Below are 12,625 nucleotides of genomic sequence, written 5' to 3'. Positions count from 1 at the left end.
GATGGGATGGGGACAAGGACGGGGATGGGATGGGGATCAGATGGGGTTGGATGGGGATGGGAATAGGAATGGGATGGGGACGGGGATGGAGATGGATGGGGATGGGATTGGGGCGGGATTGGGATGGGAAGGGGCTCAGGGCCGGCCGTGCCCCCCGTGCCCTGGTGTCCCGGGGGCCGTTACCTGCTGGAGGAGGGCGACGCTGGGGCGGGGGTCCAGGCTCTCCAGCCGCACGTGCAGCCGCCCCGACTTCACCTCCTCCAGGGGCAGCCACTGGTGGGACAGGGAGGGTGGGTGAGACCCCCCCCGGCGCAGTCATCCCCCCCCTCCCCGCTGCAGCCCCCCCCCGGCCCCTCTCTCCTACCTCATCCACGACGCAGCTGCTCAGCACCCGCCTCAGCGGCACCTTGCACCTGGGGGGGGGGGGGGGGGAGTTGGTGAGGGCTGGGGGGGGGGGGGGGGGGGGGAAGGGGAGCCACCCCCCACAGCCCCCTGCCCCCCCCCCCCCCCCCCCGCCCCCCCAGCACCCACCGGCCCAAGAAGTCGTCCTTATCGATGTCCTTGTCGAAGAGCTCGAACTCCACGTCCTGCCCCGGGATGTTGTCCACGATGGCCTGGGCAGGGAGAGGTGTCACCGGTGGGGACAACCCCCCCCACCCCACCCCCCCCCGGACGCCTGGCTCCCCCCTGCCTCAGTTTCCCCTCCTGGGGGAAGGATGGCATCCCCCCCCCCCCCCCGCCCCCAGCACATCCGTGCCCACGTGGATGGGAAGGGGTGGGGACGGGGATATGGGATGGGGACGGGAATAGGAATGGGATGGGAAGGGGAAAGGATGAGGATGGGGATATGGGATGGGATGGGGATGGGATGGAATGGGGATGGGATGGAATGGGGATGGGATGGGGATGGGAATAGGGATGGGGATGGGAATAGGAAAGGGATGGGGATGGGAATAGGGATGAGATGGGGATGGGAATAGGAATGGGATGTGGATGGGATAGGGATGGGATGAGATGGGATGGGGACGGGATGGGGATTGGGTTCAGATAGGATGGGACGGGGACAGGGACAGGGATGGGATGGGGAGGGAAGGGGATGAGGATGGGGATGGGATGGGAATAGGGATGAGATGGGATGGGATGGGGATGAGAACAGGAATAGGAATGGGATGGGGATGGGGATAGGGATGAGATGGGGATGGGAATAGGAATGGGATGTGGATGGGATAGGGATGGGATGAGATGGGATGGGGATGGGATGGGGATTGGGTTCAGATAGGATGGGACGGGGACAGGGATGGGATGGGGAGGGAAGGGGATGAGGATGGGGATGGGAATAGGGATGAGATGGGATGGGATGGGGATGGGAACAGGAATAGGAATGGGATGGGGATATGGGATGGTGATGGGAATAGGGGTGGGATGGGATGGGACGGGGACAGGATGGGGACGGGGGGGTACCTCGTAGACCTCGTTCCAGCGGGGGTTGAGGTCCTCCTTGATCACGCGGCTGCGGAAGACCCTCCCGGCCACCCGGACCTTGGTGTAGGGGTCGGAGCGGCCCCGCACCACCCCCTTGAAGAAGTTGTCTTTGGCCACCAGGTTCTCGGCCTCCAGGAGGTGGATCCGCAGCACGCGCTGGGACACGGGGGGGACGTGCTGGCACCGGGGGGGGGGGGGGGGGGGGGGGGGCCGCCAGGCATGGCCAGCCCCAACCGCCCCCAGCCCTCACCCCCCCCACCCACCCTGGACCCCCCCAACCTCACACCAGGATCCCCCCCATCCTCCCCACCAGAACCCTCCTGGTCTTCAGGTCCCACAGATTCCCATCCTGCCCCCCCAGGACCCTCCATCCTGCCCCCCCCCCACAAAGGACGCCCCATCCTGCTCCCCAACACCCCCCCCCATCCCCTGACCCCCATCCTGCCCCCCAGGACCCCCCATCCTGCCACCCCCAGGACCCCCCCCATCCCCTGACCCCCATCCTGTCCCCCAGGACCCCCACCATCCCCTGACCCTCATCCTGTCCCCCAGGACCCCCCCCATCCCCTGACCCCCATCCTGTCCCCCAGGACCCCCACCATCCCCTGACCCCCATCCTGCCCCCCAGGGACCCCCCCAGCCCCCCTACACCGTTCCCCTCTGCAGGTCCCCCCACTCCTGACCCCCATCTTGCCCCCCACCCCCCGAGTCCTCCAGACCCCCGGTGGATCCCCCAACCCCGCCCCCCCCCCCCCCCCCACCTCGGTGCCGAACTGTGGGTCGGGGCTGGCCTGGGGGGGCCGGTGGGTGCCGCCGGTGCTGGCAGGGGGGTCTAGCTGCCCTGGGGGGGTGGGTGGGGGGCCAGCGTTCTCTGGGGCGTCGAAGAAGAGCACCTGCGGGGATGGGGGCGAGGAGGCGGCGGTGGGGGGGTGTAAGAGACATCCCGTAAATTCCCTGGGGGGGGCGGGGGGGGCATGCAGAAGGCCCTCCAAGCCTTCCACGGAACGCTTCAAACACGCGCGAAGGCGCCTGGCCGGGTGGGGAGAAGGCTCTTGCGCAGGCAGGATAGTTCTGCCACTGGTGTGATGAGCTTGCTCGTCCTCTGCTCCCCCCACCGCCCCCCACCCCCCCCCACCCCCCCAGGCCATTGTGTCCCGCGAGCGACCTTCACTTCGCCGCGCGTCCGGCAGCGTACGCAGCCCTGCGCGCCCTCCCGAAGATCACCGAGCTCGCGCTCCACAGGTGGGACTCTAGTTCTCCTCTCCCCACCCGAATCGTGCGGCCGCTGTCACCCAGGAGGGGACGGGATGGGATGGGGAGGCGGGGGGGCGGGGGGAGAAACCTGGGGTGAAACTGCCCCATAACGAGTGGGGCGGGCCCTGCTAATCCAGCAAACATAAAAGGGGAAAAATAAGCGCCCTTAGGGGGGAACAAAGAAGAAACAAAAGAAGACCGTGCCTGGGGAGATTCTTCCCAAGAAGACCGTGTCTGGGAAGATTCTTCCCAAGGAAGAAGATTATGCCCAGGAAGATTCTTCCCAAGGAAGAAGATTATGCCCAGGAAGATTCTTCCCAAGGAAGAAGACCATGCCTGGGAAGACTTTTCCCAAGAAAGAAGACCATGCCTGGGGAGATTCTTCCCAAGAAGACCATGTCTGGGAAGATTCTTCCCAAGGAAGAAGAAGATTATGCCCAGGAAGATTCTTCCCAAGGAAGAAGACCGTGCCTGGGGAGATTCTTCCCAAGAAAGAAGACCATGCCCAGGAAGATTCTTCCCAAGAAGACTGTGCTCGGGAAGATTCTTCCCAAGAAAGAAGACCGTGCCTGGGAAGATTTTCCCAAGAAGGCTGTGTCTGGGAAGATTCTTCCCACGAAACAAGAAGATTATGCCTGGGAAGATTTTTCCCAAGAAGACCGTGCCTGGGAAGATTTTTCCAAGAATGAAGATTATGCCCAGGAAGATTCTTCCCAAGAAAGAAGACCATGCCCGGAAAGATTTTCCCCAAAAAGACTGTGTCTGGGAAGATTCTTCCCAAGAAAGAAGAACGTGCCTGAGAAGATTCTTCCAAGAATACCGTGCCCAGGAAGATTCTTCCCAAGAAAGAAGAAGATTATGCCCGAGAAGATTCTTCCCAGGGAAGAAGACCATGCCCAGGAAGATTCTTCCCAGGGAAGAAGACCGTGCTCAGGAAGATTCTTCCCAAGAAAGAAGACGACCGTGCTCAGGAAGATTCTTCCCAAGAAAGAAGACGACCGTGCTCAGGAAGATTCTTCCCAAGAAAGAAGACGACCGTGCCCAGGAAGATTCTTCCCAAGAAAGAAGATCAATGCCAGGGAAGATTCTTCCCAAGGAAGAAAACCGTGTCTGGGAAGATTATTCCCAAGAAAGAAGACTGTGTGTGGGAAGATTCTTCCCAAGAATGAAGATCAATGCCGGGGAAGATTCTTCCCAAGGAAGAAAACCGTGTCTGGGAAGATTCTTCCCAAGGAAGAAGACCGTGCCCAGGAAGATTCTTCCCAAGAAAGAAGATCAATGCCGGGGAAGATTCTTCCAAGGAAGAAAACCGTGTCTGGGAAGATTCCTCCCAAGAAAGAAGATTACGCCTGGGAGGATTCCCTGAAAAAGACGCTGGATCCCGGCCCGTTGAGCTCTTTCTCTCTCTCTTCCTTCTCTGTGTCTTCTCCTTTCTCCGTCCCTCACTTTCTCTTTCCTCTGGCAGTCGTTAAGTAACGGTCAGAGTTATCACCTTCATTAAAAACACGCCGCGCCCCTCACCCTCCGCCACCGCTTGTCGCACACCTCGCCAATTACCGTGGCCTCGTTAAGACCCCCCCGCTAACCGTTTTGGCCACCTAACGAACGGTTCTACGCGGACCTGGCGATTCCCCCCGCCTTCCTCCCCGCCGCCGGGAATCTACGGGTCTGAAGTCGTCCCCCACCCCCCCCGCCCCTTCCCCCCATTCCCCCTCTTTTCCTGAGGGTGGGACGTGAATGGTGGGAAGGGGCAGGACCCCCCCCCCCCCCCGACACCCCCCCAGCCCCTCACCCGCAGGACCAGCTTCATGTGGAGGCGGCTGCCGGGCCCCGAGCGCTGGAGCTGGAAGGGCTGGTGCAGGGTGAGATCCGGCGCCTGCAGCAGGCGGGAGAGGGGCAGCGAGAGGGACCCCAGGCTGCCCTGACGGGGGTCGTCCTTCACCTGGGGGGGACACACACACACACACACGACACAGGGGGTGGGGGGTCACGGGAGGCGGGGGGGAAAGCGGGCCCGGGGAGAGGTTGGGGGGAATATGGGGAAAAAAGGGGAGAAAGGGGCGAGAAACGGGTGAGAAACGGGTGATGGAGGGGGGGGGGGAATGGGAGGGGGGTTTGGGGGGGATATGGGGAGAAAGGGGGGAGAAAAGGGGGTTGGAGTACATGGGGGGGAAACGGCATGGGGATTTGGGGGGATACGGGGAGAAAGGGGGGAGAAGGGGGGAGAAGGGGGGAGAAGGGGGGAGGTTGAAAGGTTTGGGGGGGAAACGGGATGGGGATTTGGGGGGATATGGGGAGAAAGGGGGGAGAAGGGGGGGTTGGAGTATGCGGGGGGGGAAACGGGGTGGGGATTTGGGGGGATATGGGGGGAGAAAAGGGGGAGAAAAGGGGGAGAAACGGGAGAAAAGGGGGAGAAAAGGGGTTGGAGGATGTGGGGGGGAAACGGGATGGGGATTTGGGGGGATACGGGGAGAAAGGGGGGAGAAGGGGGGAGAAGGGGGGAGGTTGAAAGGTTTGGGGGGGAAACGGGATGGGGATTTGGGGGGGATATGGGGAGAAAGGGGGGAGAAGGGGGGGTTGGAGTATGCGGGGGGGGAAACGGGATGGGGATTTGGGGGGATATGGGGGGAGAAAAGGGGGAGAAAAGGGGGAGAAACGGGAGAAAAGGGGGAGAAAAGGGGTTGGAGGATGTGGGGGGGAAACGGGATGGGGATTTGGGGGGATATGGTGAGAAAAAGGGGGGAGAAGGGGGTTGGAGGATTTGAGGGAGAAACGGGACAGGGATTTGGGGGGAATATGGGGAGAAAGGGGGAGGGGGGTTGGAAGATTTGGGGGGAAATGGGACAGGGATTTGGAGGGATATGGGGAGAAAGGGGGGAGAAAGGGGGGAAAAAGGGGGGGAAAAGGGGGGGAAAAGGGGGGGAAAAGGGGGGGAAAAGGGGGGGAAAAGGGGGGGAAAAGGGGGGGAAAAGGGGGGAAAAAGGGGGGAAAAAGGGGGGAAAAAGGGGGGAAAAAGGGGTGCTGGAGGATGTGGGGGTGGAAACGGGACAGGGATTTTGGGGTGTTTGGGGAGAAACGGGGGAGAAAGGGGGGGGGTTGGCGGATTTTTGGGGGGAAACAGGCTGGGGATTTGGGGGGAATACGGGGAGAAAGGGCGGGGGGGGAAGATTTGGGGGGGGAAACGGGGACAGGGATTTGAGGGGATACGGGGGGGAGATGGGGCTGGGGCTGGGGGGGGGTGAATGTGGGGGGCTGTTGGGGGGGGGGTCTCGCCTGGATGTCCACGTCTTGGTTGACGGGGTCGTGCAGGAAGAAGCGAAAAGCGTCTTCCCAGACGGGCGCCGAGGTGTTATAGACCACCTGGGGGGGAGGGGGGGTGAGAAATAGGGTTAGAACCCACCCCCCACCCCCCCCCGACTCCGGTGGGTCCCTGGTCCCCCCCCCACCCAACCCCTCCTCGGCTGGGCCCCCCCCAGCCCACCTTGCTCTCCTGCGTGACGTCCTGCACCGAGACCTGCACCATGGGGTTGGGCTCCTTGCCCGGCTTCTTCATCTACGCAGAAACCGGGGGTTGAAGGGGGTTGGGGGGTGTCCCCACACATCTCTGACACCCCACCACCCCCCCCTCCCCATCATGCCCAGGGCAGGGAATTGGCCACCTGAGCCTCCTCCCTGCCCCCGCAGACACCCCCCCCCCCAACACACACACGCACTCACGGGCAGCTCCTCGGCCCGGTCCAGGTACACGACCAGGATGGCGGCAGACGGGGATCGGGTTTGGCCACGATCGTCCGGTTCCTCTCCAAAACCTGGGGGATGTGACCCGGGGGGGGGGGGGGGGGCGGGTAGAGATGGCGTCGGGGAGGGGGGGTGGGGGGGGTCTCTGGGGCAGACAGCACCTGCCCCCACCCCTGGCCCCCAACCTTGTCACACACCCCCGAGGCTGGGCTGAGCCCTGGCAAATTCATCTCTGGGCTGCGGCCTGGAAACTCCTCTCTGGGCTGAGACCTGGGAAACTCATCTGTGGGTTGAGCTCCGGCAAACTCAAGTCTGGGCTGAGCCCCAGCAAACTCATCTCTGGGCTGAGACCTGGGAAACTCATCTGTGGGTTGAGCCCCGGCAAACTCATCTCTGGGCTGAGACCTGACAAACTCATCTCTAGGCTGAGCCCCGACAAACTCATCTCTGGGCTGAGACCTGGGAAACTCAAGTCTGGGCTGAGCCCCGACAAACTCATCTCTGGGCTGAGACCTGGGAAACTCATCTGTGGGTTGAGCTCCGGCAAACTCCTCTCTGGGCTGAGCCCCAGCAAACTCAAGTCTGGGCTGAGCCCGACAAACTCATCTCTGGGCTGAGACCTGGGAAACTCATCTGTGGGTTGAGCCCCGGCAAACTCATCTCTGCGCTGAGGCCTGACAAACTCATCTCTAGGCTGAGCCCCGACAAACTCATCTCTGGGCTGAGCCCCGGGAAACTCAAGCCTGGGCTGAGCCCCGACAAACTCATCTCTGGGCTGAGCCCCGCTCACCTGCTCCAGCTTGGAGGCGTCGGCCATGAGGGAGAGCCACTCCAGGCGCAGGTGCAGCCGCCCCCGGCCCCCCTCCTGCAGCGGGAACCACTGGCGGGGGGGGGACACACAACACACAGGACACAGAGAGGTCAGCACGGCCCCCCCACGACCCCCCCCCCCCTCCCCAGCACCCCCCTTCCTTCGCCCTGGCACCCACCTCCTCCAGCACCCGGGCCTTCAGCACCTCCCCAAAATCCAGCTTCATCCTGAGGGGGCGGGGGGGGGGGGAGGGAAAGGCCGTGAGCTGTTGGATTTGGGGGGGGTTTGGGGGGGGGGTGTGGGGGGGGTGTGTCTGCCCCCCCCCCACCTCACCTGCCCAGGAGATCGTCCTGGTCGGGGTCCTTGTCAAACAGCTCCACCTCCATCTCCTGCCCCGGCACCTCGTGGACGATGAACTGGGTGGGGGGGGGGACACAGGGTCGGCGTAGGGGGGGACACACACACACGGACAGAGACATGGCGGGGGGGGGGTGGGGGTGGGATGGACACGGGGTGGGCGGGGGGGTCCCCAAGGGCGGGGGGGTCTCCACGCCCAGGCTGGGGACACCACCGGGGGGTTGTCCCCGTGTCGGGGTTGGGACGCTCCTGCTGCCCCCCCCCCGCCCCAGCCCAGCTGGGGATACGGGGAGGGTCTTTGTGCCCACCCAACCCCCCCCCCCCCAACAACCGCGGCTGGTTTGGGGGGGGGGGGGGTGATGGGTCTGGGGGGGGTGGGGGGGGGGGGTCGCACCTCGTAGACCTCGTCCAGGTGGGGTTGAGGTTGTTGTCGATGACGCGGCTGGTGGCCACCTGGGTGCCCACCCGCAGGACGGCGTAAGGGTCCGACTTGCCCTCCACCAGCCCCCCATGAACCGATCCTTCGAGCGCAGGTCCCGGGCGGCCCGGAGGTGCACCCGCACCACCCCCTGCCAGAGATTTGGGGGGGGGGGGTGTCAGCTAGGAAGGACACCCCCCCCCCGGCAGAGATTTGGGAGGGGGGGAGTGTGGGGGGGGTGTCAGCTAGGAAGGGACACCCCTCCCCCCGGCAGAGATTTGGGGGGTGGGGGGAGGTTGGGGGGTGTCGGCTAGGAAGGGACACCCCCCCCTCCCCTCCACACCCCCCCCGCCCCCCCGGGACAGCCCTTACCCGGGGCAGGGGGCAGCGGAGCTGGGCGGCATCGTGGAGGTCGGGGACCAGCGGGACCAGGAGGCGGTTGGGAAGGACGAGGTAGGAGGAGATGGCGTCCATGATCATCGTGTCCGACATGGAGCTGGGAGGGGGAAAAGACACACAGTCACGGGATTGGGGGGGGGGAGGGGGGCATGGATGTGACACCACCCCACCACCCCCCCCCCAGAAGTCCCTGCAGCCGGGCTGGGGCTCACCTGAGCCCCGGGATGTCCAGGAGGTTGGTCATCCCCGTCCAGTTGATGTCCAAGGTCTGGGAATGAGGTGGGGTGGAGGGGTGGGGGAAAGGGGTCAGATTGGGGGGCGGGGGGGCAGACCCCAGCCCCATCCTGCCTGTCCTGGGGAGGGGGGGGAGCGGGGGGGGGGTACTCACCGGCCGCCGGATGAAGAACATGGTGAGGGCCCCCACGATGGGGACGTCCCCGATGAGGGGCTCCAGGATGATCCGCAGCATCCCGTGCAGCTGGGGAGGGCGGGGGGGGGACAGAGCTGAGACGTGACAACCCCCCCACACACACACCCCCCCCCCCCCCCCGCCAGCTCCCCGGGCCCCCAACCCCGGCCCCCCCCCTCACCTGCATGCCTTTCACCCCCGCCTTGCAGAAGAACTTCTTCACCTCCACGTCGATCTGGACGTCACCCACGTAGCTGCGGGGGACGGGACATAGGACGAGGTGGGGGGGGGTGGTATTTCTTCACCACAACGACCCCCCCCCAACGAGGGGGAGCTCCAGCAGCTGGTGTGGGAGACCCCAGACAAGGAGTTGGGGGGGGGGGGTGGGGGGGGGGCACAGACGACACACACGACCCGGGGGGGATTGAGACCCGACGCCTTCATCACACGGGTGGCTCCGGCCGCTCACCTGATGTTGAGATCCAGCAGGATCTGCTTCTTGTGGGCGCCGGGGTGAGCCCGGACCCCCAGGACCCGGAGAGGCTGCGGGGGGAAGGGGGGGCAGCGGTGAACGGTGCCGGGGGGAGGGGGGGGAGGGGGGGGGGCGAGGGGGGCACCCTGCCCCGGGGGGAGCCCTACCTTCTCGCCCATGTCCACCCTGGTGAAGGTGAAGGTCTGGAGGTGGGTGTTGGAGGCCCGGATGGCCGGGGCGATGTTCTCCACCAGCAGCTTCTCCATGTACTGCCCGAAGAAGGGCCAGGCCTGCGCCAGCACCTGCCGGCGGAGGGACGGATGGACGGAGGGATCGAGGGAAGGACGACGGGACGGAGGAATGCAGGGAGGATGCAGAGACCGAGGGATGGATGGAGGGGTGGAGGGATGCAGGGATCAAGGGAGGGATGCAGGGATGGAGGGACATAGGAGGGAGGGATGGAGGGAGGGATGCAGGGATGGAGGGATGGATGGAGGGATGCAGGGATCAAGGAAGGGATGCAGGGATGGAGGGAGGGATGGAGGAACATAGGAGGGAGGGAGGGAGAGGGATGCAGGGGGGATGCAGAGACCGAGGGATGGATGGAGGGGTGGAGGGATGCAGGGATCAAGGGAGGGATGCAGGGATGGAGGTACATAGGAGGGAGGGAGGGATGGCTGGAGGGATGGATGGAGGGAGGGAGGGATGGATGGAGGGATGCAGGGATCAAGGGAGGGATGCAGGGATGGAGGGAGGGATGGAGGAACATAGGAGGGATGGATGGAGGGAGGGAGGGAGAGGGATGCAGAGAGCAAGGGATGGATGGAGGGATGCAGGGATCAAGGGAGGGATGCAGGGATGGAGGAGGGATGGAGGGACGCAGGAGGGATGGATGGATGGGTGGATGGTGGGATGGATGGATGGAGGGGCGGATGGATGCAGGGATGGAGGGAGGGATGGAGGGAGGGACGGATGGAGGAGGGACAGATGGAGGCAGAGAGGGATGGGGGGATGCAGGGATCAAGGGAGGGATGGAGGGACAGATGGATGGATGGATGGAGGGACGGATGGAGGGATGGAGGGAGGGAAAGTGGCAGAGAGGGATGGAGGGATGCAGGGATCAAGGGAGGGATGGAGGGACACAGGAGGGATGCAGAGATCAAGGGAGGGAGGGATGGATGGAGGGCTGCAGGGAGGGATGGACAGAGGGATGCAGGGAGGGATGGAGGAAGGAATGGATGCAGGGATGGATGGAGGGCTGCAGGGCTCAAGGGAAGGATGCAGGGATGGAGGGAGGGATGGAGAGAGAGAGGGATAGAGGGAGGGATGGAGGCAGGGATTCCGGGCTGGAGGGCAGGATGGACGGACGGACGGACACCTCACCTTGTTCAGCCATTCCGCCCTCTCCACGTCCGGGAAGCTCACCTGCGGGCGGACAGGCCGGGGGTGTCGTGAGGCCGGGGGTGGGGGTCGGGGGGGTGGGTGTAATTCTGTCCGGATGCGGGGCGGGGGGGGGGGGAAAGGGGGAAGCCCGGCCGCGGTTTTTGCTCCGTGTGACGTCACGGCCCCACCCAGTCGCGTGCCTCAGTTTTCCCCAACCGGGGCTGTCTCGGGAAGGGGGGGGAGGGGGGGTGCGATCACAGCCGGGGCCGAGGTGGGGTGTGTGACACCCCCCCCCGCAGCTGTGACCAACATCTGGCGGCAGCTCCAGCCCCGTAGTGGCCGTTCCCGCGGGGGGGGAGGGGGGGGTATCCCGAGAAGGGGGGTCTCGACCCCCCCCCGGCACCACGGGAGGGGGGGTCCCGGCCCCCCCGCGCCCGCCCCAGCCCGCGGCCGGGCAGGAAACGGCCCCCCCCTCCCGGGCCCGGTGAGTCACGGCCCGTCCTCGGCGCTGCCGGAAGGCCCCGGGCGGTACCCGGGGGGGGGGCCGGTTACCCCATCGCGGGGGGGCCGAGCGGGGGCACCCCACCTGGGGGCAGCGGGGGGTGCGATGCAGCGTTTGGCGGTCCCGGGAGGGGGGGTGGGTGGGGAATGCGGTGCAGCCGGCGCGGAGGGTCCCGGTGCAGCGGGGTGGGAGGTGGGGGGGGGGGTGTCCCCGTTAGCGAAGCCGCGGCGGATGCGGTGCGGCTGGAGGGGGGGTGCGGGACCCCGGGGGTCCTGCCCGCCCCGGGGAAGCCCAAGCGGGGAGTGCAGCGCAGCGGAGGGGGGGGATCCCCGGTAGCGGGGCCCGGGGAGGATGCGGTGCAGCCGGCGGGGGCGGGGGGAGCCCGGTCCCGGGGGTCCCGCCCGGCGGGGGGAGCCCAAGCGGGGACCGCGGCGCAGCCGATGGGGTCCGCCCGGCCCGGGGGTCCCGCGGGGGGGGACGGCAGCGGTGCGGTAGCCCGGTTCCCTCCCCCGGCGGGAGCCGTTCGGTGCCGCTGCCCCGGGCGAGGGGCGGCCCCGGGGGAAGAAGGGTCCCGCCCGGCGGGAGGAGCCCGGTGCGGAGCTAACGGCGCGGGCGATAAGCGGGCGGCCGCTTACCCATGCCGGCAGCTCCCCGGCAGCCGCGCCCAGCCCGGCGGCGGCGGCGGCGCGCACGGCGGCCTCCTCGTCGCGCTGCAGGCGGGCGGCCAACTCCAACCCGCGCTGCCGGGCGCGCCGCCGCCGCCGCCAACCGGCGTAAAGCGCCAGCGCCAGCACCAGCGCGCCCGCCCCCAGCCCCAGGAGCCCCGCGGCGTAGGCGGGCAGCGCCCACAGCAGCCGCCGGCCCAGCACACCCAGCGCCGACAGCCCCGGGAGCCGCCGCTCCATACCGCCGCCGCCGCCGCCGCTCCCTGGGCGGGGCCCCGCCGTATACGCCACGCCCCCGTGGGCGGGACTTCCCCGAGAAAACCACGCCCCCATGGGCGGGTGTTCTGTTAAACCACGCCCACAATGGGCGGGGTCTTGACTGACACGCCCCCTTCGCCGGAGGTGTCGGCGGTGGGCGGGGCCTGAGCGAGGGGGCGTGGCTGATGCCGCGGGTAGGCGGACCCAGAGAGGGGGCGTGGCCAGGACCACTGACGGGCAGGGTCAGTAGGAGGGGGCGTGGCTAATACCGCTGGTGGGCGGGGCCTGAGGGAGGGGGCGCGGTTCATGCCCCCGCTGGGGGCGTCTCGCCGCCGTCCCGGTGTCTCTGCCCACCCCTCCCACCCCGGTCCTTCCTCCCCCAGGGCCACCGGGGACCTCTCACACTCCTCCCCCCCCCCCCCCCCATACACACCCCCCAGAGCCACCAGGGGGGCAGGACAGCCATCGCTTTTGACT

The 12,625-nt window shown here is 66.5% G+C and overlaps 1 protein-coding gene across 1 annotated transcript in view; it reads right to left on the bottom strand.

Annotated features, from left to right (window-relative positions):
• Positions 1–12,165, bottom strand: part of ESYT1 (extended synaptotagmin 1) — a 17,520-nt gene extending 5,355 nt beyond the window's left edge. Inside the window, 24 exon segments of the mRNA XM_063358942.1 lie at positions 161–273; positions 365–413; positions 532–614; positions 1,462–1,638; positions 2,244–2,375; positions 4,529–4,678; positions 6,010–6,096; positions 6,218–6,289; positions 6,454–6,506; positions 6,509–6,545; positions 7,265–7,354; positions 7,464–7,512; positions 7,619–7,701; positions 8,037–8,050; positions 8,053–8,151; positions 8,154–8,211; positions 8,433–8,556; positions 8,672–8,727; positions 8,848–8,937; positions 9,050–9,122; positions 9,338–9,411; positions 9,508–9,642; positions 10,724–10,765; positions 11,861–12,165. Of these exon segments, the coding sequence (XP_063215012.1) occupies positions 161–273; positions 365–413; positions 532–614; positions 1,462–1,638; positions 2,244–2,375; positions 4,529–4,678; positions 6,010–6,096; positions 6,218–6,289; positions 6,454–6,506; positions 6,509–6,545; positions 7,265–7,354; positions 7,464–7,512; positions 7,619–7,701; positions 8,037–8,050; positions 8,053–8,151; positions 8,154–8,211; positions 8,433–8,556; positions 8,672–8,727; positions 8,848–8,937; positions 9,050–9,122; positions 9,338–9,411; positions 9,508–9,642; positions 10,724–10,765; positions 11,861–12,130 (2,210 nt within the window). The 5' untranslated portion in view covers positions 12,131–12,165.
• Positions 12,166–12,625: the final 460 nt, after the last annotated feature.

The sequence above is a fragment of the Chroicocephalus ridibundus genome, chromosome 24 (assembly GCF_963924245.1).
Source record: "Chroicocephalus ridibundus chromosome 24, bChrRid1.1, whole genome shotgun sequence".
NCBI lineage: Eukaryota > Metazoa > Chordata > Aves > Charadriiformes > Laridae > Chroicocephalus > Chroicocephalus ridibundus.
Note: the sequence above shows the minus strand (reverse complement) of the source record. Positions and strands in the feature narration are given on the sequence as shown.